The following is a 21,476-nucleotide window of genomic DNA, read 5'->3' on the forward strand; positions in this document are numbered from 1 at the left end:
AGAACAAAGAAATTAATACAGATTTGTAACAACTTGAGGGTGAGTAAATGAAGAAAGAGTTTTCATTTTTTGGTGAACTGTTCCTTTAAAGCACATTCTACAAAAGAATTGTCATATTCTCCACTTTCCGCTCTTGGCATCGACTCTTCCACAATACCTGAAATTCTCTTTGAACACTAAATCCCCCTCGGGGGCTAAACGTGGTCATTTGACACCTTACACTGAAGCATAAGAAATGATGTGAGAACAAAGGTGTCACTTGGAAGCGGTTAAGCAATGTTATGATGGTCTGGGAAGCCGATTTTCACTTACCACTGCAGTAGCCCACAGCATTCAGGTACTGGCCCTCAGGGCAGCTGGTTCGACAATATCTGTTATGAAGACTGGCATGAGCCGGACAGGCAGAACAGTCTGCTTGGGACGGGCCTGTGCACTCCTTACATGATGGGTGACATGCTGAAAATAGAGACAAAGAATAAGGCTTTTAGAGCCATGAATCCAACAGCTAACACATAACATTTATAACAAATCTATCAGATTTGATCTTATTAGGTACAATAGGGTTTTTGGACGTACCAAAAATAAAAAAACAACGTCACCTTGGCATGTGCGATCTTGGACATAGAAGCCATGGGGACATTTATTGAGACACTGCCCTTGGTGGAGAACACTGGGAAGTAGACAGGAAGTGCAGTTCTGGAAGCTTCCTCCTGTGCAGTCTGAACATGAGGTGTGACACGCTGTGAGAGAAGAGAAAGGGATCATGTTTGAGGATATGTAAACTGATTCTTGCCATTAATCGAAAATAAGCAATAATAATAAGCGATAATAAACAATTTAAATATATATACACTTAAAACCCAGCTAACACAGTACGTTCTGACAACGTCGCCAGCTCGTCTTCATTTGGTCACGGTGACATTACTTTGTGACCACGTTCTGAGGACGTCTTGGCAACGTTCCATTTCTTAGAATTTTTGCTTACGTTCCAGAAACGTCCTAGCCACGTCCTCTAATAACGTCGTGAATTAATCCCATGGAGAACGTTGTAGCGACGTGATGTACTGGTCCTCAGATAACAGGGACACTGGTCATTTGATTAATTAATCTGGTCATTTTCTTGATTTAAAGACCAAATGTCTCCACAACTGTTTGTAGTTACAACTATTCTAAAATCTTTTTTCTTTTTAAACGTATGATTTTGTCTCATTTTTATGGTGAGGACTAAATCTTGATTTAAAGACCAAATGTCTCCACAACTGTTTGTAGTTACAACTATTCTAAAATCTTTTTTTCTTTTTAAAAACGTATGATTTTGTCTCATTTTTATGGGGAGGACTAAATCTGGTTTTGTGGTTCCTGCACAAAAAAAATATTTTTAACATATAAAATACAATGGTAGTCAAAAGTGCCCTTGAACGTTTGCTTTCCTATATTCTTCAAAATATCTTCTTTTGTGTTGTAATCTTTCATACTATGGTATAGTCAATGGTGGCCAAGAACTGTTTGGTTACAAGTATTTTCCCAAATATCTTTCTCTGTGTTCATCAGAACAAAGAAATTAATACAGATTTGTAACAACTTGAGGGTGAGTAAATGAAGAAAGAGTTTTCATTTTTTGGTGAACTGTTCCTTTAAAGCACATTCTACAAAAGAATTGTCATATTCTCCACTTTCCGCTCTTGGCATCGACTCTTCCACAATACCTGAAATTCTCTTTGAACACTAAATCCCCCTCGGGGGCTAAACGTGGTCATTTGACACCTTACACTGAAGCATAAGAAATGATGTGAGAACAAAGGTGTCACTTGGAAGCGGTTAAGCAATGTTATGATGGTCTGGGAAGCCGATTTTCACTTACCACTGCAGTAGCCCACAGCATTCAGGTACTGGCCCTCAGGGCAGCTGGTTCGACAATATCTGTTATGAAGACTGGCATGAGCCGGACAGGCAGAACAGTCTGCTTGGGACGGGCCTGTGCACTCCTTACATGATGGGTGACATGCTGAAAATAGAGACAAAGAATAAGGCTTTTAGAGCCATGAATCCAACAGCTAACACATAACATTTATAACAAATCTATCAGATTTGATCTTATTAGGTACAATAGGGTTTTTGGACGTACCAAAAATAAAAAAACAACGTCACCTTGGCATGTGCGATCTTGGACATAGAAGCCATGGGGACATTTATTGAGACACTGCCCTTGGTGGAGAACACTGGGAAGTAGACAGGAAGTGCAGTTCTGGAAGCTTCCTCCTGTGCAGTCTGAACATGAGGTGTGACACGCTGTGAGAGAAGAGAAAGGGATCATGTTTGAGGATATGTAAACTGATTCTTGCCATTAATCGAAAATAAGCAATAATAATAAGCGATAATAAACAATTTAAATATATATACACTTAAAACCCAGCTAACACAGTACGTTCTGACAACGTCGCCAGCTCGTCTTCATTTGGTCACGGTGACATTACTTTGTGACCACGTTCTGAGGACGTCTTGGCAACGTTCCATTTCTTAGAATTTTTGCTTACGTTCCAGAAACGTCCTAGCCACGTCCTCTAATAACGTCGTGAATTAATCCCATGGAGAACGTTGTAGCGACGTGATGTACTGGTCCTCAGATAACAGGGACACTGGTCATTTGATTAATTAATCTGGTCATTTTTGCTAACGTACCAGAAACGTCCTAGCCACGTCCTCAAATAACGTTGTGAATTAATCCCATGGAGAACGTTGTAGCTACGTGATGTACTGATCTTCAGATGACCTGGACACTGGTCATTTGATTAATGAATCCGATCATTTCTATTTATTATGTTATTGTATGGAAAATTTATGATCAGAATAAAATCTGTTATAATGTCAAAACGAATGCTATTAATCTGACTTCTGACAGCTATTAAACTGGAGTTTAATTCGATACCACAATTACAACTATTTATTTTGTGCGCGCGTGTCTGATATGTGCGTGCGCGTCTCCAGCACGCACGCGCCTTTGTTCTGCAAAGATTCACGGGCTCTCATCATTTAAACGTTAACGGTCATTTCTTTTTACCTCACTGCCTGATTTTACTTGCCTGGTTTATTAATATTCTTTCTTTACTTTATACCTTACAGATGTAAGAGTAAACACATATTTTAGTGATTTTCGATCGATTTAGCGCATTTAAATGAACGGACCCTGATGTTTGTGAGTGTTATTAAAGAAGCTTGTGACGAGGGAGGTGTGACGAGAGCCGTGGGAGGAGGAAGCGAGGCCGGGACGCGATTGATAATGAGTGTCAGCTGGGCGTCATTCCGGCCTCGTATCTCTCATGGAGGAGCGGAAGCATAAAAGGACGAACGGCAGGAGAATACGGCGAGAAAGGACCGGGCCCGGAAGTGTTATGTTTTGTTTATGTTCGTGTGGCTGGCAGTCGTCCGTGAGGGGCTGCCGGCCTTTTTACTTCTGTATTATTGTTTGTTTATTTTTCATTAAAGTTTGTTAAATGTTTGCCGGTTCCCGCCTCCTTCCTTCCGTTTTATTGAGCTTTGCTACATAGGTGCCGAAACCCGGGAGGAAGGAGGGACATGCTGTCGAAGAGCCCTCGCCGCCGAGCGGCCTCGCGGTGCTGAGGAGTTCGGGCAGCGCGGACGAGGGATGTCCGCCAGCGGCTGCCCGAGGCAGTGGTGCTGGAGCGAGAGGAATCGGTGGGGACGGAGAGCTCGCGACCGTGCTCCTGGGACGAGGTGGGATGGCGGCCATAGAGGGAGCGGAGGAGTTTCTGCCATTGGCCGTGAGCCGGAATCCTGTTGCCAACAGCCATGATGGTGAGGAACAGGAAACGGGGAACTCGTTGCCGGCTGCCCTCAGCCAGAAGCCATCGCCGGCCGCCAGGAGGCAGAGGAGGATCGGGCCGTCCACCGAACGTCCAGCACCACAGCATAGCACCGCGAGGAAGAGCCTCTCGGCTGGCTGAGGACCGAGCGACGGCGTGTCGGGGAACCGGACTAATTTTTTTTTCCTCTCTCGCCCCTGTCGTTCCTGGTGCTTCCGTCTCCGTTCTCTCGTCTCGTCTTTCCATACCCCCAGGCGCTGGGGCCGTTGAGACTGCCCCCCCCGGGGGGGGAGTAAGCACAGTCTCGTGGGTACCCCCGGCCTGTGAGGGGCGATGGGGGTATGTGACGAGGGAGGCGTGACGAGAGCCGTGGGAGGAGGAAGCGAGGCCGGGACGCGATTGATAATGAGTGTCAGCTGGGCGTCATTCCGGCCTCGTATCTCTCACGGAGGAGCGGAAGCATAAAAGGACGAATGGCAGGAGAATACGGCGAGAGAGGACCGGGCCCGAAAGTGTTAAGTTTTGTTTATGTTCCTTTTTACATCTGTATTATTGTTTGTTTATTTTTCATTAAAGTTTGTTAAATGTTTGCCGGTTCCCGCCTCCTTCCTTCCGTTTTATTGAGCTTTGCAACAAAGCTTTTGATTGTTGTTTCTAAAAACGGACAACCTGCTAAATTTATGTGGTAAGACAACAATATAATGTTAAGCCTAAACATAATGTTTATTCATCTGTCAATAAATATCTGCTTTAAATCCTCTATATTGTGTTGAGGTATTTGATTTTTTATGTCTTGTACTACAGTATAAATAATATATCTGATTGTGATGTACAGTGCTGTGTTGAGTTTTATACTCGCTATACTGTGCTTTATACATATTTGAATAGAAAATTACTCCAATTATGCTTAAAATGTAATCTTTAATGCACAGATTAAATCACAAATTAATTTAATTTTACATGTGAGGGATGATAATTGTTTAAATTAAATTAAATAAAAAGATTTTAACAACGTGACTGTTTGGTCATTAGGACGTGCTCATCACGTCTCAGAAACATTATTTGGTACGTCGCTGCGACGAATATGGTACGTTCCAGGTATGTCTTCAGGAGGTAATCACCATGTCCCAACAACGTCTAATGTTACGTCGTCACGACGAATATGGGAATCACAAAGTTACGTCGCTGGAACGTTATTATGGTACGTCATGGAATGAATACGGTCCGGTCCAGGACACGTACGTCGTCACAACGTAACTGTGTTAGCTGGGAACATATAAAACAACTATAAATCTTCAAAAGTGTAATGATATAAATCATCAAAGAGATGATATGATGATAAAATATGATTCTTAATCTCAATCTTCGTAGCAAACTGAAAGCATTTCCTCTAAAACGGCTGTCAGTCAGAGAGTCAAAAGTGTGAACACAGCTGAATGAAATCAGCACGCTCAAAAACGACAGCTTTTCACCAGGGTGAAGTCTGGACTCGTCCCTACCACCAACCTTATTACATGAGAGATGTTAAGCAGACACATACAGACAACACAAAGTTAGCATTGTCTTAACATGATTTGTCAGTTTTGGCCAGTTTTATTGTTGATCGACACAAACAGGCTAACAGTATCTATCCACATAATTATGTTGGCTTGACAGAGCCAACATACTGATCTTGTATCTAAGCTTATTATTATTCTTCTTCTGATCCCCAAAATTTCTGACTGCTACTCCTCCTAGAGCTTTCAAACTACATCCACCAAACTTTCCACAAACCTTCAGTCTGGTCTGACTTGAGTTGCTATATCTTTTCTAACTGATCCGGGTTCTGGTTTTCGAAAACGGGACTCTCAAAACCACCTAATTTCCCATAGACTTAACATTGCGACAAACTTTGACGGCTCATAACTCAAAGTGAGGATGTCGTAGAAACTTGCGAGTTACCACGTTTGAAGAAGCTGGCAGGCTCTGTAAGAACTTACCTCACAATGGGGTGTAAGTTGTACCCCTGGGGCGTAAGAGCCCCCCAAAATTCCCCATTGACTTATAATGGGACAGGAAACATGCCCATATTAGGCGTCATAACTGTCCCATGTTGAATAACTTTGCAGTACAACCACTTAGAGACAAGCGGGTGGGCTCATTTTACTCAGGCAACCAATCAGTATCCCAGGAACTTACTTAAGCTACGAAGCCACGCCCATAGCAACCATTTACAGCAACCTAGCAACCTCTCCCATAGACTCCCATTATAAAAAGTCCAGATGGATATCTTTGCAACACAGTGTTTTAGAGACAAGGGGGTGGGCTCATTTGGCTCAGGCAACCAATCAGTATCCCTGAAACTGAATTAAGCTACGAAGCCACGCCCATAGCAACAAAACTTGTTAGCCTAGCAACCATTTAACAAGACCTATAACTCTGCATCAGAACATCGTAGAGACATGGGGGCTGGTCTGTTTCACTTAGGACTTGAAGCATCATCAATTGCCTTCTGCTAAGCCACGCCCATAGCAACCAAACAGGTTAACCTAGCAACCATTTAGCAATACCTATATCTCTGCATCAGAACATCATAAAGACACGGGGGTGGGTTCGTTTCACTCATAGCTTAGAGTATCATCAACTGACATATGCTAAGCCACGCCCATAGCAACCAAACAGGTTAACCTAGCAACCGTTTAGCAAAACCTATATCTCTTCATCAGAACATCGTAGAGACACAGGAGTTGGTTCGTTTCACTCATAGCTTAGAGCATCATCAATTGGCATATACCAAGCAACGCCCATAGCAACCAAACAGGTTAGCCTAGCAACCATTTAGCAAAACCTATATCTCTGCATAAGAACATCATAGAGACACAGGAGTTGGTTCGTTTCACTCATAGCTTAGAGCATCATCAACTGACATATGCCAAGCCATGCCCATAGCAACCAAACAGGTTAGCCTAGCAACCGTTTAGCAAAACCTATATCTCTGCATCAGAACACCGTAGAGACACGGGACTTGGTTCGTTTCACTCAGAGGTTAGAGTATTATCAATTGCAGATGCCAAGCCACGCCCATAGCAACCAAACAGGTTAGCCTAGCAACCATTTTGCTACACCTATATCTCTGCATCAGAACATCACAGAGACATGGGGGTTGGTTTGTTTCACTCATAGCTTAGAGTATTATCAAGTGCAGATGCCAAGCCACGCCCATAGCAACCAAACATGTTAGACTAGCAACTGATTAGCAATATGTATATCTCTGCATCAGAACATCATAGAGACACAGGGTTGGTTCGTTTCACTCATAGCTTAAAGTATTATCAATTGCAGATTCCAAGCCACGCCCATGTGTCGTTATAATCATGCTAGTAACATGCTAATCATGCTAACAACATACTAAGCCCGGTTTTAACACACCGGGGTCACATTAATTTTTCCATCATGTTATAAAAAGATTAACAATAAAACCTTTCAAACTATTTCAAACTCTTCAGGACAGGCTTTGTCAAGCCAACATAAAGTTTGTACTCGAACTTTACTATCTAGTTGAGTATGTTGCCTTAAGAAGAACAGTAGGCATACTAGATGCTAACAGAGCCCATCTGTATTCTATAGAAGACAAGACTAAGCCGTATTTTAATAGAATTTAGGTATCCAATAACATGTCTGAAGGCTTTAAATATTGCTCATTATTCGTTCAAATGGCATTTAAGCTCTTTGGGGTGTGCTGCAAAATAAAGTCAGGGAGATAAGAAAGCTACATCAGTCTTTGAGTTGGGCATTGGCAGTAATAGGTTGAACTCTTTAATGCTCTCTTAATCGATTAGAAACCATGTGGTTTAATTCTTTAAAAAGTTTAGGGAAAAATACTGAAAAGAGGTACTATGCAATTATTCTGACATCATTTTTTTTTATCTAAAAGAAACATGGCAATAAAATGAAATAGTCATGTTATTTTTATGGGGCATATACATGGTAAAAGTTAAGTTATTTTAAAGGTTCTACCAATTTAAAAGTTAAGATTTCAAGGACAAGACTATTTTTTTGTTTTATAGTTATATTAAATATTTAAAAATATTACTTATCATTTGTTAATGCATTAGGTATCATAAACAAACGCTAAAATATTTTTTATTCATTAATTTAAGGTAAATGTTAATTTATCAACATACTCTATTACATTCCAACTAAAATGTGTTTATTTATATTAACATAGCCACGGAAATCTGAGAGATTTTAAAACATACTATTTATAAGTATGTGTTTAGCTAAAATTATCATTTTTGTTTCATTCTGTGAACTAACAATATTTTGACCATATTTCAAATAAAAATATTGTTTCTATTTGCATTTATTTGCAGAAAATTAAAAGTGGAGAAACAGGTCAAAACAACACTCACTCCTGTCACTCCTGAGGTTGATTTTGTTGAAATTTAACAGACACTGGACTGGAATGACCACAAAACATCTAGAAATGCTGACTAAATGAAATTTTGGAATGGTCTCTTATTTTTTTTGTGGCTGTATATTGTATACTGTATATTAACACATATTAATACTATAATAAAGAGATTATGAGTTATTGGTCATGGTAAGCTTATGTTCACTACTGTGTCAAATAATATTAACTTACAAACTTCCTGTCAAGCGAAATGTGTATCAGACGGTAACATCAGTAGCACTCCATGTAATTATTTATGGTTATCTTCACTTTATAGATTGAGTCAGACTAACATACACACCCAGAGGAATGCAGAAAGGGATTTACATACTGGAATTTCCTCTACATGACATCTGATCCATCAGCACATGAACACATACACGCATACACATACACACACAACAGACAAGTAGCCCTGAGGACGCTCAACATTTGTCTGAGCACGCTGGTTGAGGACAAAAGATTTCATTCTCTATAAAGCTCTCAGCATGTGGCCAAGTCATAAATACAGAAATTCAGAGTCTATTCTTTGCGACTGTAAAAACATACAAATGTAAATGTTATTCAGTTGCTTTGATAGTGAGGTGCAGTATTGATGGTGAAGTAAAAGTTTCCATTCTGCACGTAAACATATTACATACTAGTAGTTAAACACCCTAGCATATCTGGGCTAACCTGAAGAATCTTCAAACCTTTTCAGTCATGAAGGATTAAGTGGTGTGTCTTTCAACACGAAAGCATGCAGATTCCAGCTATTATCTTGGAATTTTATCTGTTATAATCTGGGAGCTACTGAGGATCTGGAGATACGTGAATGTGTGTGTTCCCATTTTCATATCTTGTTTGCTCACCTCTGCAGGTCGGATCTGGGTCAATGTAATGCTGTGGCCTGCAGGCAGACTGACAGGACCCGTGAGAGACGTCTTCATTTTGTGGTTGCAGAACCTCCTCTTGTTTGACACAGCATATGCAGTCTGAGGAATCAGGGCCCACACACGCCCTGCAGGACACATGGCACCCTGCACAGAGAGAGAAAATGTGCTGAGATAAAACAAGATGCAAGATGCCAACAGAACATTTATAACAGAATCAATTTGTTAAACCAACTTGTTTAAGACTTTCTTTGTTGTTGTTAAAAAACAAAACTTGCAAAACATGCGTTTTATAAATGTTCTCTATGTCTATTTCTATTGTAAACACCATGAGGTAGGTCCTATGGGCTGAGTCCAGTGCTACCTGGTGAGGCTTTAGAGAGTTCCTTTTGAAGTCTCCTATGAACAAATAATCTGTATCTACACACAGAACCTCCAGAGAAGGTTATCTGTATTCGGGACACACACTCTCTCTATCTATCCCGCAATGCAGCACTGATTGATGTACTGGGGAAGGCGACAGCTAGTCCATTACTGCTACAGGTAAGATAAAAGAACAAAAATCACTCACCCCACGTGTATGGGTTATATCTTTATAAACTTTATATATATGATCTGCAATTATGCTTTTCAGCCTTGCTGTAATTCGACAGACACCATCTTGGAGGACCTTCAGGCACATTCCACCAAAGTACTCTTACTGGGGAACATATCTGACAACTGCTATCCGACAGCACTGTATAATGTAATATTAATGTATTATGTGTTCGGTTATGATAATCCTGTATAGGCAGCACACAGCATCTGTTTTATTTCTTTCTTTCCATCCATTCCTCTAAACCTCAATACATCCATTTATCCCTCTATGCGTTAATTTATTAACTGGGAGCTCAAGGCACTAACAATGCATATCTGATTGTAGAATGTCACTTATTTTTCAATCGGACCAAATCATTCTTCAATTTCAAATTTACATTTAATGATCTCCAGTTCATCAAAATATTTTCAAGTGACTGTTTGTTCTTGTTCAGGAAAAACTAGTCATCTTTAGGATAGTACAGTGTGGTTTATCCATTTTCCACAATATCGTGATAGAACAGTTGGAGTAATATCAGAGTTGTAAAAATGCAGTCATACTGTGACAGTGGCCGCCCCTGGAGAACAGGCCCTCTCCACAGGACTCCACACACTGGCCTTGGTTCAGGAAGAGAGATCTTGGGCAAGAGATGCACTGAGACACAGTGGGCCCTGAGCAGGACGCACACAAACTGTGGCATGCTGAAAGAAATACAGGAGGGACAAAGTTCAGGTAAGGAATTCAAAATACAGTACTGTATATCTCAAGTTTTGGTTCTGTGGCACTTTTTTCTACTTTCTGCAACTTTTCAAGATTACTCAATTACTTCAAATATACTCAAGAGAAGTTGAAATCCTGGTTATTAACTGAATTCAATATCAGATATTTTTACTACACAGTTATCGTGGCCATATTGTTTTACAATGATGATCTAATCACAATATTCATCGAAATGATTTTTAAAGAAATAAATGATGCCATCTGTGAAATTCGGTTTATTTTGTGTTTTGGCTGTTATTTGGTCTATAAATCACACTCAAATGTTTTGTGTATGGAGGCAGAGAGAGTGATTGTGATTGTGAGAGTGAACCGTTTTTACTCAAAAATGGCAAAAATTAGAATGGGTGCTGAATATTTTGCAATATCAAGGTATGTTTAAAATTAATTAATGTCGATAATCATAGGTTTTTGAATATCACGGTTATTACACTGGTATATATTGTGACACCCTTAGTATAAATATTTTTTTAATATGATCATTGCACATGAATCGAATATATCAACCACATATACCACTTTTTTACGTATGCGTACTCTTTCTAAAAAAATGTAGGTAATATAACAGAACCATACAAGTTATTAAAGATTTTTCATTATGTTTCTAGTTTTCAGTAAATATAAGGTACATGGATGTAAAACAATCACTTAAAACTTTTTACCTCGGCAATGGCCATGGTTGTCCTTGTAATACTGTGGTGGACACTGTGGTACACATTTCCCATGATGCAATGCATGTTCTGATGGGCAGGTCATGCAGCGAGGACTGCCAGGTTGACAGGTCACACAAGAAGGGTCACAAGCTATAACAAGAAATTATATTAAATTAAATTATGTAATAAATTATAAAATGGTCAGTTCTAGTCCTTGATTCTGATTGGTTGAGCGGCGTTCTAGGCTGTTATAAAATACCCAATTTGTAGCTGCTGACTGCATTACATAGTCTAACTATCACTGTGCCACTGTTGTTGCGTCTGTGTTGCTTGACTTTGCTATGCATATGGAATAACCGTTTTATGAAAGCAATAAGCCCTGCTTCGAAGCTTCTTGTCGTGCCCTTAACGCCCTTAAATGTTAAATGCGCTGTAACCCACTGTTTCATGGGGCTTTAATAATGAAATAAAATATCATAAATAACAAACATAACTAAAGTTTGTTAAAGATCTGAAACGACTTTAAAAAACTCTTCATGTCTAATAAACGCTAATCAAATAGCAACAACAAAAGCATTTGTGCCGGAACAAATGAACGATCGCAGAAATGCCTCAGGACTAACTGAAATTAGCATGCCAATGCATTATATAAACTGCTCAAATCACAAGCTATTTTTACTCAGTTAGAAACCGAGAGAAACTCAATAAAGACATGCGCAGCATCCGTCAACACAATTTTCACTTATGATAAATAGACAAGCTGTCTCTGTGGTAGCTGCAAATTTCTCCCACTCCAGAAAGAACATTTAAAGTGTTATTCTGCATTTGTAGAAATGATGTCGGGTTGAAGCGAAAATATCTTCCTGGTGAAATTTATAGAGCGTGATTTTGCCTCGAGAACTATTACAATCAACAACTATTCTAAGATATAACCAAAATTGCTAGGGCCAAGAAATGGACATAAAATGGCATTAAAATGTTGAAATCTGACTTGTAACAAAAATATCATAAAATGTTTATACTTTATATAAATTCATTTTTTATACTTTATATATATTTAACGTAAACATTTGTTTTATGTTTAATCAAAACACAGTAACAGTACTACAGTGTGCAATATATAAGACATCCTACATTTAAAATTACATTATATGGAACATACAAAAACATAGACACGCAAAGAATGTGCAGATAAGAATTGTACCCATCATACCATAACAGCTGCCTTGACTAGCGTAGTAGCCGGGGCCACAGTCTGTAACACAGAATCCATCCTTCAATAAGTGAGAGGGGTCTGAACATGTCAAACAATCCTGAGGCCCCGCCCCCTGGCACGACAAACAGGAGTCATGGCAACCTAAAGAGGGAGAAGTCAATAATCTGTTCAGAATAAACAAGGTAACACATCTGTCAATTCTCAACAAACAAAACAAAACAAGACAAAACGATAGCCCAAGTCAGCTTTACAAGGTTACTTTGTGTTCTAGACATGTTTTGGTGAAGATTTCTTTGTGGAATAAAAATGGCTTTGACTTTGAGAAAAAACACATCAGTTAAACAAGAGCAAAAGAAGACCTTTCTGTTGTGAAGAAACAAGAGAGAAGAACATACTCCCATATTCACAAGAGGAATGATCTGAAGTGGATACACACAACCATTTACTGTATGATAAATAACACAGATATAAACAAATAGCACACACACAAAAAAAAACACTTCACATAAGCTTCTGTGTATCTAATCGAGCGACTTAAAATAGCATGCTGAGATCTAAAGTTTAAGCACCAGACACAAAGCCATCCTGATAATTACATCTTTATTTACATTTATTTATCAGCTGACCTAGAAAGAGGCGCACTCTGTCATGATTCTGTCCCATCATGTCATGTCTTTCTTGGTCTTGTGGCAGAATCATGGCAAAGCCTTAGGTTTTATGTGGAGAGAGGCGTTTTGGCCCTGTAAGCCTTCCATATATTCTCTCTCTAGTCTTGTCTCTGTTCCCGTCCTCTCGTTCCTCGTTTAGCTCTCCATTAGTGTTTCATCCCCTACACCTGTTCCCTTGTTAATTATCCTCTGTCTGTCCCCCTATATAATATCCTCTTGTCAATTGTCCTGTGCTCGTTCGTTGTGCTTGTGTGCTTTGTTCCATATCCTGATGACGGTGTCTTATTGTTATCTGCTATATTTCACAAAGTCAAGTCAAGTCAAGTAAAGTTTAGTCTAGTGTTAGTTCATTGTAGTTTTGTCAAGTGTTGTATTTAGTCTTTGTTAGTTTATTGTAATCAGTTTATGTTCCTGTGTTTCCCACGTTATCGTGTCTAGTTTTCCCCATCGTGGGTTTTTGTTTTGTTTGTATTTTATTATTAAAGTCTTTCTGTTAAGCCCTTCAACGCTGCCTGCAATTGGGTTCTCTCTCTGTGTGAATCGTGACAGAACAAACGAGCCACACGGAACCCAGCAGGCAGCTAAAATGGACGATACAGCGTCGTTCCTGCGATCTCACCAAGCCCACTTGCTGTTTGGGTTCCGTCAGGGGAATTACGGGAACCGGGAGTTCGCCAGGGCATTCTCGGCGGTGGCGCAGGAGACGGAGTTTAATGAGGCAGAGTTAAAGGTGATTTTTCGACTGCTGCCTCACTCGGTGCCTCACGCCATCGGAGAAGAGGTTGCTGAGATCATGTCATGTCTTTCTTGGTCTTGTGGCAGAATCATGACAAAGCCTTAGGTTTTATGTGGACAGAGGCGTTTTTGCCCTGTAGGCCTTCCATATACTCTCTCTCTGGTCTTGTCTCTGTTCCCGCCCTCTCGTTCCTCATTTAGCTCTCTATTAGTGTTGAGCGAGAGAGAGAGAGAGAGAGAGAGAGGTCTCCGGATTTATGGTTTATGGATAAAGGAAGTCTGATCACTACTTCAAGAATTCACAATATTTAGAAAAATATATATTTTGCATACGTTGTTACACCCGGAGTCATATATATTACATTGTCATTTTTAGTTTATTTTGGCACTAAAGTGGTTTATTATTAATAATCAGAGTAACAAACAGGCTAAATGTGTTTGTATGAAATGTCTTGTCAATGCAAAACTCACTGCCATAAAGCTAGTGTGTTGTGGGTGTTTACAGGTCACCAGTTTATGGGCGTTGTAGGTTGTTGTTAAAAAACACACATCTCTGCTCAACAACATTTGAGGTGTCAATCATGTCTTTAACACTATAAAATAACACTATGTCTCTTACACTGGGTGTGCAATAGTACTGGTAGTGCTAAACTTAGCAAGCAACACTAAGTACACGTTTCTGTAAACATCTTACATTTTCATAAAAATAAAGGAAAATAAAAACTAGTTCTCATGTTGTCTCACGTGGTAATCCATTCATCCAGATTTTAAGTACAAATACAATCAAAATTGAATCATTTAAAAAATATATTTTATTTAAATATTCATTTTTAAAAATACCAAAGAAGGATGTATGAATATGTCAGAAGACGTCTTCTCTCTTTCTTTGAGTGAGTGTGGAGCTCAGGATTAAACTAATTCTGGGCACAGTGCCCAGGGTGGACCATGCATTCACCATTTACACAGCCCGTCTCCGCACACACACACAAACTGGCACCAAGCTGGCCCAAAACATTGAGAAGCTGGAAGAGTACCAAAATATTTTGACAGCCAACAACAGAGTGTGAACAAGAGAGGTTGGTGGCAACCATATTTATTGGGTTTGGATAAGCTTGGCATGCTTGAAAAATTATGGACGGCACACTTGTGCTTAACTGTCTACAAAACTCTTTAAAGTTTCACATGGCTTTGTGCAGCATGAAAAGAAAGAAAGAAAGAAAGAAAGAAAGAAAGAAAGAAAGAAAGAAAGAAAGAAAGAAAGAAAGAAAGAAAGAAAGAAAGAAAGAAAGAAAGAAAGAACGTTTTCTAGTAAAGCAAATTAACTTTTTGCAGACTAACATTGGCACTCAGCCAAGGGAGAAAAACAAGAGGATGAATGGTTATGACTCCAAAACAATAAAAACTTTCCACATTCGATCCCTTGGTAGGACTCAGTTTCGCTAATTCCACCATAATGGGTTCAATCTAAGATGGATATTCCTTCTCCATCTTGTCTCTTTAAGAACATTAAAGCTCAATCTATGGCAGGAGTTTATTAAAGTGTGAAATTGAATGAGATTGGAGACTGGAATAATTGTACAGTCAGTACTCTCAGTTTCACAGTACCAGATCAGTTAACAGGTTACCAACGCTTGAGACTTTCCCGAAAAAATTGCTACAGTCAGAAAGCTTGTCAAGACCATGTTACTTTATATTTAAGTTAATTCATATGCAGTGAATAAATGAACAGCAGGTACAGGTGAATGCGCTATATGATTTTATTAGCAAATAGGAAATTTGCCTTCTTCGAGCTAAAAAAAAGTACAGAAGTAAAGAGTATAAAGCCAAAACAATAAAAGTGACTTACGGAGACAGCGTGTGTGGTCCTGGAAAAGACCTCTCTCACAGGTGGTCACACACTGCCTGCCACTGAAGAGAAAAGACCCACCACACGCTGTGCATTCAAAGTCATTCTCACAGGTGGCACATGACAGCTGACAGGCTGGTAGGAAGAATACAGGAAATGGGATAAACGTTAGGGGGGAGACAGTTTGTGACAGCATAATTAAAACAAATTGTAAAGGACAAGAACAAAACACTGTGTCTCTTGTATATATATGTGTGTGTGTGTGTGTGTGTGTGTGTGTGTGTGTGTATCTTATTTATATCTTACAAGATACAAGTCATGTTGCACTTAGTGTTATCCATAATGTTGCCATTTTCAAAAAGTGTGTTTAATATTTTTACATTTTTTAGAGACAAATATTAAAGAGTGACTCTTGTGTTGTGGTTTTGTTTGGTTAGATACGAGATTTGTCAAATGATGCTCTAATCCTGTGAAAACACCACTAGCCCTCTAATAAGAGGGGAAATTCCAGTCTGTGTTTTGACTTGTTAAAATAACTGTGACACAAATAAGACTCATGTGCATGTACATACACATGCACCAAGCTATAGGATTAGCTATTTGGATACACATCCATAGCTACCTGGATGGCAAGTCAAAGCACCAAATGTTTAGAGGATTTAAATACCATGGTGCAAAAATACTAAGAGTCAAACAAGAGCCAAAAGTGTGTGTTTGTTGGTGGAAAACAGACGGAGAATAATATGAAAATGTCTTGGTTACGGATGTAACCTCAGTTCCCTGATGGAGGGAACGAGACGTTAGAAAAGGCCAATGAAATTGGCAAATGAAATTTGCATGCCGGACTCCGCCCCCGGATATTCGGGTATAAAAGGGAGACGGCGTGCTGCATTCATTCACCTTTTGGTCTGAGGAGCCTGAGCATCCCTCGACCGCTGCGGCGGCGGCCAGCGTTGTGGCAAGAAGGACACAACGTCTCGTTCCCTCCATCAGGGAACTGAGGTTACATCTGTGACCAAGACGTTCCCTTTCTGTCGGTCTCTCGACGTTGTGTCAAGCCGACAGATGGGGTTCCTATGGAAAACGCCACAGCGCTGTGCCGCGTCACAATCTCTAGCGGAGCGACGCTGACTGGCCTGGGCGAGTCAGACGTGAGCGCTAGCGTGAAATTGTAACCGTCCAGTGGAGAGGTAGGGGGTCCCAGAGCTTCTGAAGAAAAGATGGGAAGCCCCTGCCACCGTCCGTCACGGGCAGAGGCCTTGATTCTCTAACAGCGAGAAGCCGCCCGGCACCGTAAGGGCCACTGGTTAAGCATTATTCCCCCCTGGGAGAAAAACGCTACAGAGACCACTACCTACCATAGGGAGGAATTAGTGGAGACACCACATGGTCTCACCATCAGGGGAGAACTCATGGGGAAATGTGCGGACTGAAGCAGTTAACCGCAAGGTGGAGGTCCACCTAGGGAGGTCATGGGTTGCCGAGGTGGGAACCATTCATGAGGATACATCAGACGGAACCACCCACGGGGGGGTTACCATGTCTGGAGCACTAGGTCCGGTTAGAGCTATGTGGTAGATAACTCAACTGTTCCCCGGCCTAAGGGGTCAGGGCTGCTCTGCCCAGCCTGCCCCCAGGAAGGTGCTTAGTGATGGATGGAATGCCTGTTCTTTACCTAGTGGGGAAAGAAGGGAGGCGTAAATAGCCGCTGATCCCCCTAGAGGAAGGGGGAAGGGCTTTCGCAGGCGTACACCCTACCAGCTGCCGGTCCTACATGTTGCCCTGCAGGATGCGGGCTGACACCGGTTCCACTCGTAGGTATTAGAACCTCATGAAGGTGTTGGGCGTAGCCCAACCCGCAGCTCTGCAGATGTCTGACAGAGAGGCGCCCTGAGCCAGTGCCCATGAGGAGTGTGGATCTCCCTCAGGATCTCCTCGTCCCGTCCAGACATGGAAGTTCCAGGGGTCTGCCTGGGATACCGTAACGTGCCCCTTCCCCTGGGAAAGCAGGTCCTTCACCAGGGGGATCGGCCAGGGGGGAGTTGTTTTCAAGAGCCTTAGCTCCAAGAACCAAGTCCGGTTGGGCCAATAGGGCACAACTAGTACCACTTGATGCTCCTCTTCCCTGGCCTTGAACAAGACTTGTGCAATGAGGCTCACTGGGGGGAAGGCATACTTCCGCTTACCCTGCGGCCAGCTGTGCGCTAGGGTATCCGTGCCGAGGGGTCCCTCGGTCAGGGAGTAACAAAGCGGGCAATGGGAGGAGTTCGGGGAGGCAAACAGGTCCACCTGCGCCTGGACGAACTGCTCCCATATGAGCTGGACTGCGCGGGGATGGAGTCGCCACTCTCTGCAAGGTGTCGACTGACGAGAGAGCGCATCGGCTGTCTGGTTCAGGTCGCCTGGGATGTGTGTGGCTCGCAGGGAGCTGATCACCTGCTGACTCCAGAGGATGAGGCGTTGGGCGAGTCGTGTTAGCTGCCGTGAGCAAATGCCACCCTGACGATAGATATACGCCACGGCAGCTGTGCTGTCCTGACCGGACCAGCACGTGTTTGCCCTGCAGGAGAGGTTGCAACCTCTTCAGTGCAAGTAGCACAGCCAACAACTCTAGGCAGTTGCCGACACTGCGTGCCCGTTGCACACGGCACCCCAACCTTGCAGGGAGGCATCTGTCGTCACCACGACGTGCCTTGACACCTGCCCTAAGGGGACCCTGTCCGCAAGAAGGTCATTGAAGACCAGGGGGTCAGGGTGCGTCGGCAGAAAGGCGTGATGACCATACGCCTGCTGCCGGTGTGCCACGCTCTCCAGGGAACCCGACTCTGTAGCCAGTGTTGGAGCGGACGCATGTGCATCGACCCGAGGGGGACCACCCCCACCGAGGATGCCTTGTGCCCAGGAGACTCTGAAAGCCTCTGAAGTGTTTCAGGCAGCTCAACACTGACTGAGTGTGCTCTGAGTCAGTCATGCTGTCATGGAGACAGAGTCGAGTTCCATACCGAGAAAGAGGATGCTCTGCACAGGGGAGAGCTTGCTCTTTTCTCGGTTGACCTGTGGTCCTAACCGATCTAGGTGCCAGAGCACTAGGTCCCTGTGTGTACACAACAGATCTCGCGAGTGTGCCCAGATGAGCCAGTCGTCGAGATAGTTAGTACCCCCACACCTCTCTCCCCGAGGGGAGTGAGGGCGGCTTCCACGATCTCCGTGAAGACTCGTGGGGACAGGGACAGACCAAAAGGGAGGACTCTATACTGATATGCTCGCCCTCGAAAACGAGACATGAAAGTAAGCGTCCTTCAGGTCGATTGCCATGAACCAATCTTGACATCTAGTAGATGCCAGGATGCGCTTCTGCGTGAGCATCCTGAACGGCAGCTTGAGTAGGTGCCTGTTCAGGGTACGCAGATCTAGCAACCCCCCCCCTTTTTGGGGGGACGATGAAGTACGGGCTGCAAAACCCGTTGAACATCTCGGCTAGAGGGACGAGCACGATCGCTTGCCAGAGGGGTGGTGACCCTGGCCCGAAGCACGGGAGCATCCTAACCTCTGACTGAGGTTGAGAGGATGCCCCGAACTTGAGCGAGCGTCTGACGAGTTAGATCGCGTATCCGAGACGGATCGTATCCCATAGACACCGTGACGGTTTGAGGGCTCTAGTCAGGCTCCCAGGGACCGAGACAGGGGCTAGGGGTACGATCTGCTTCATCGACCTCCCAGGGGGTGGTTTGATGGCTGGCAGTGCGGATTCCTTGCCGTGGGGAAGCCCCCGGGGAGGAGATCGGCTCTGCTGACTTACCTGCCTGGCAATAATGCAGCACGACGCAGTGTCGACTGAGAGTGCTGAGGGCTGCTGATTATCCTCGACATTGGGTCTCGCCGTGACGCAACGTCGAGTTGCCGAACACCGTCGTGTAGAGGGTGAGAGCGGCTGTGATAAACACCCAGAGAGAGAGGAAACTCTTAAGAGAGTGGGCTGTTGGGACGGGGCAGGAACCGTCCCGGATCGACCACCCAGCGATGGAATGGCTGGGGTCGGGCGCGATGGTATTCTCGATCTCCCTGGGGTCTTTCCATGAGGGCCGCTTTTGCTTTCGCCATGGCTGCTGACGGGGCGATGGTCTCCTCTTCGATGTCTCTTCCGGGGGGACCGCCTGAGTGGGGGGCGCCAGAGCCGGAGGGCATCGAAGAGGACCAGGGCTGCTGGGAAGCAGACGGTGCACGGGACTCGACGGCCGAGGGCGGCCGAGTCGCGGCGGGGGCGGATATGCTTGATATCCTCTGTCTGTTTCTTTCACCAAACAGCCCCCCCCCCTTGCGAGATGGGTGCGTTGAGAAAGCGGACCTTCTCTGCGTTACTCATCTGTGCAAGGTTCGGCCAGAGGTGTCTCTCATGGACCACAAGTGTGGACATGGCCCACCCAGGGCCCGCGCGGTCACCTTGGTCGCCCATAGAGCGAGGTCGGTGGCGGCGCGGAGTTCCTGCATAAGCGCTGGGTCGGTCTTACCCTCGTGGAGCTCTCTCAACGCCTTGGCCTGGCAGGAGCCATAGCGTGGAGAGAGGAGGCAGCTTGGTCCGCCGCAATGTAAGCTCTCGACACCAGAGATGCCGAGACCCCACATGCTTTGGACGGGAGTCTAGGTCGAGCCCCCCAGGTGGCCGCCGCCTGCGGGCACGAGTGCACCGCGGCGGCACAGTCCACCTGGGGGACATCGACATATCCTCTAGCTGTCTCACCCTCAAGGGAAGAGAGGGTGACTGAACTTTGTTTGACGTGAACGTGCCGGAAAGGGGGCGTTCCAGGTCTTACTAAGTTCCTCATGCACTTCCGGAAAACACGGCACCGGGGACGGGCGCGGCTTGGAGCCGCGCTCAAACCCGAGGCGCCATGTAGCCAGCCGCGAACGCTGGGAGAGGCAGTGCGGGCACTGCAACCCAACGCTCACGGCGGCCCGGGAAAGCATGGCTGACATTTCGACGTCCGCTTCTTCCTGGGCTTGACCCCCCGAGGGAGGGAGCCTGAGGAATCGTCGGAGTCGGATGGCAGTACGTCACCCCCCGATGCTGCAAGAGACGCTGGTTGAGGAACAAGACGGTGGGACTGTCTCCTGGGGAACGGTCAGACGAGCGAGACGAGGTGCGAACGGTCCGTGAGCCAGTGGCTGGTGGATTAACGCTCACAGTAACCCTCATATCACCCTCGCTGCTTGCCGTAGTGGACGGCAGGGCCGTAGTCCTGCCGTCACGGAACGGGGAGCAGACGAGGTGGTGGCTGAGTCCCGTGGGAACACAGCCACCCATGACACAACGTCTGAATCGTCAACCACCCGCAGTGCGGGCAGGACATATCCACAACGCCTGCCCCAGCGTACTGGAAGCAGACATCATGTCCGTCCCCCTCCTCGATCAGTGTGTTGCACCCATGAGAACAGCGGGACATGCCACGCTGGAGAAATTTGCTCTTTTAGAGAAAAAAACTTCTGGCACTGCCGAGACGCCCAGGGGAAGTCGCTGCAGGAAGGGACAGTCCGCTGCACCACGTCATAAGATTCCAGCAGTAATTCGGCATAGAGTTTGAAGTCTCGAAGTTGATCAGTGTGAAGGTGAATGAATGCAGCACGCCGTCTCCCTTTCATACCCGGATATCCGGGGGCGGAGTCCGGCATGCAAATTTCATTTGCCAATTTCATTGGCCTTTTCTAAACTAGTCAGAAGTTGATAGGTTCTCAAGAGCGAACCCCAAAGGGAACTAAAGTGAGACAAAGAGGTGAAAAGCAATTCATGTAACTGCATGAAGAGCAAATGTACAAAGGTGAAACACAAGTTTAAAGGGACCAAAATAGAGTTGTTCATTGTTCAAGGTTTCTTGTATGTTGTC

General features: G+C 44.0%; 1 protein-coding gene across 1 annotated transcript in view; it reads right to left on the minus strand.

Annotated features, from left to right (window-relative positions):
• fras1 (Fraser extracellular matrix complex subunit 1) overlaps positions 1-21,476 on the minus strand; it is a 143,210-nt gene that overhangs the window by 64,063 nt on the left and 57,671 nt on the right. Inside the window, exons 14-20 of the mRNA XM_057361919.1 lie at positions 15,598-15,732; positions 12,346-12,489; positions 11,142-11,282; positions 10,263-10,403; positions 9,105-9,272; positions 2,149-2,289; positions 1,862-2,005 (exon numbers count right to left, since the gene is read on the minus strand). Coding sequence (XP_057217902.1) covers positions 1,862-2,005; positions 2,149-2,289; positions 9,105-9,272; positions 10,263-10,403; positions 11,142-11,282; positions 12,346-12,489; positions 15,598-15,732 — 1,014 coding nt within the window. The remainder of the gene's footprint in view (positions 1-1,861; positions 2,006-2,148; positions 2,290-9,104; positions 9,273-10,262; positions 10,404-11,141; positions 11,283-12,345; positions 12,490-15,597; positions 15,733-21,476) is intronic.

Source organism: Triplophysa rosa, linkage group LG2 (assembly GCF_024868665.1).
Source record: "Triplophysa rosa linkage group LG2, Trosa_1v2, whole genome shotgun sequence".
In the NCBI taxonomy this organism is placed as follows: Eukaryota; Metazoa; Chordata; class Actinopteri; order Cypriniformes; family Nemacheilidae; genus Triplophysa; species Triplophysa rosa.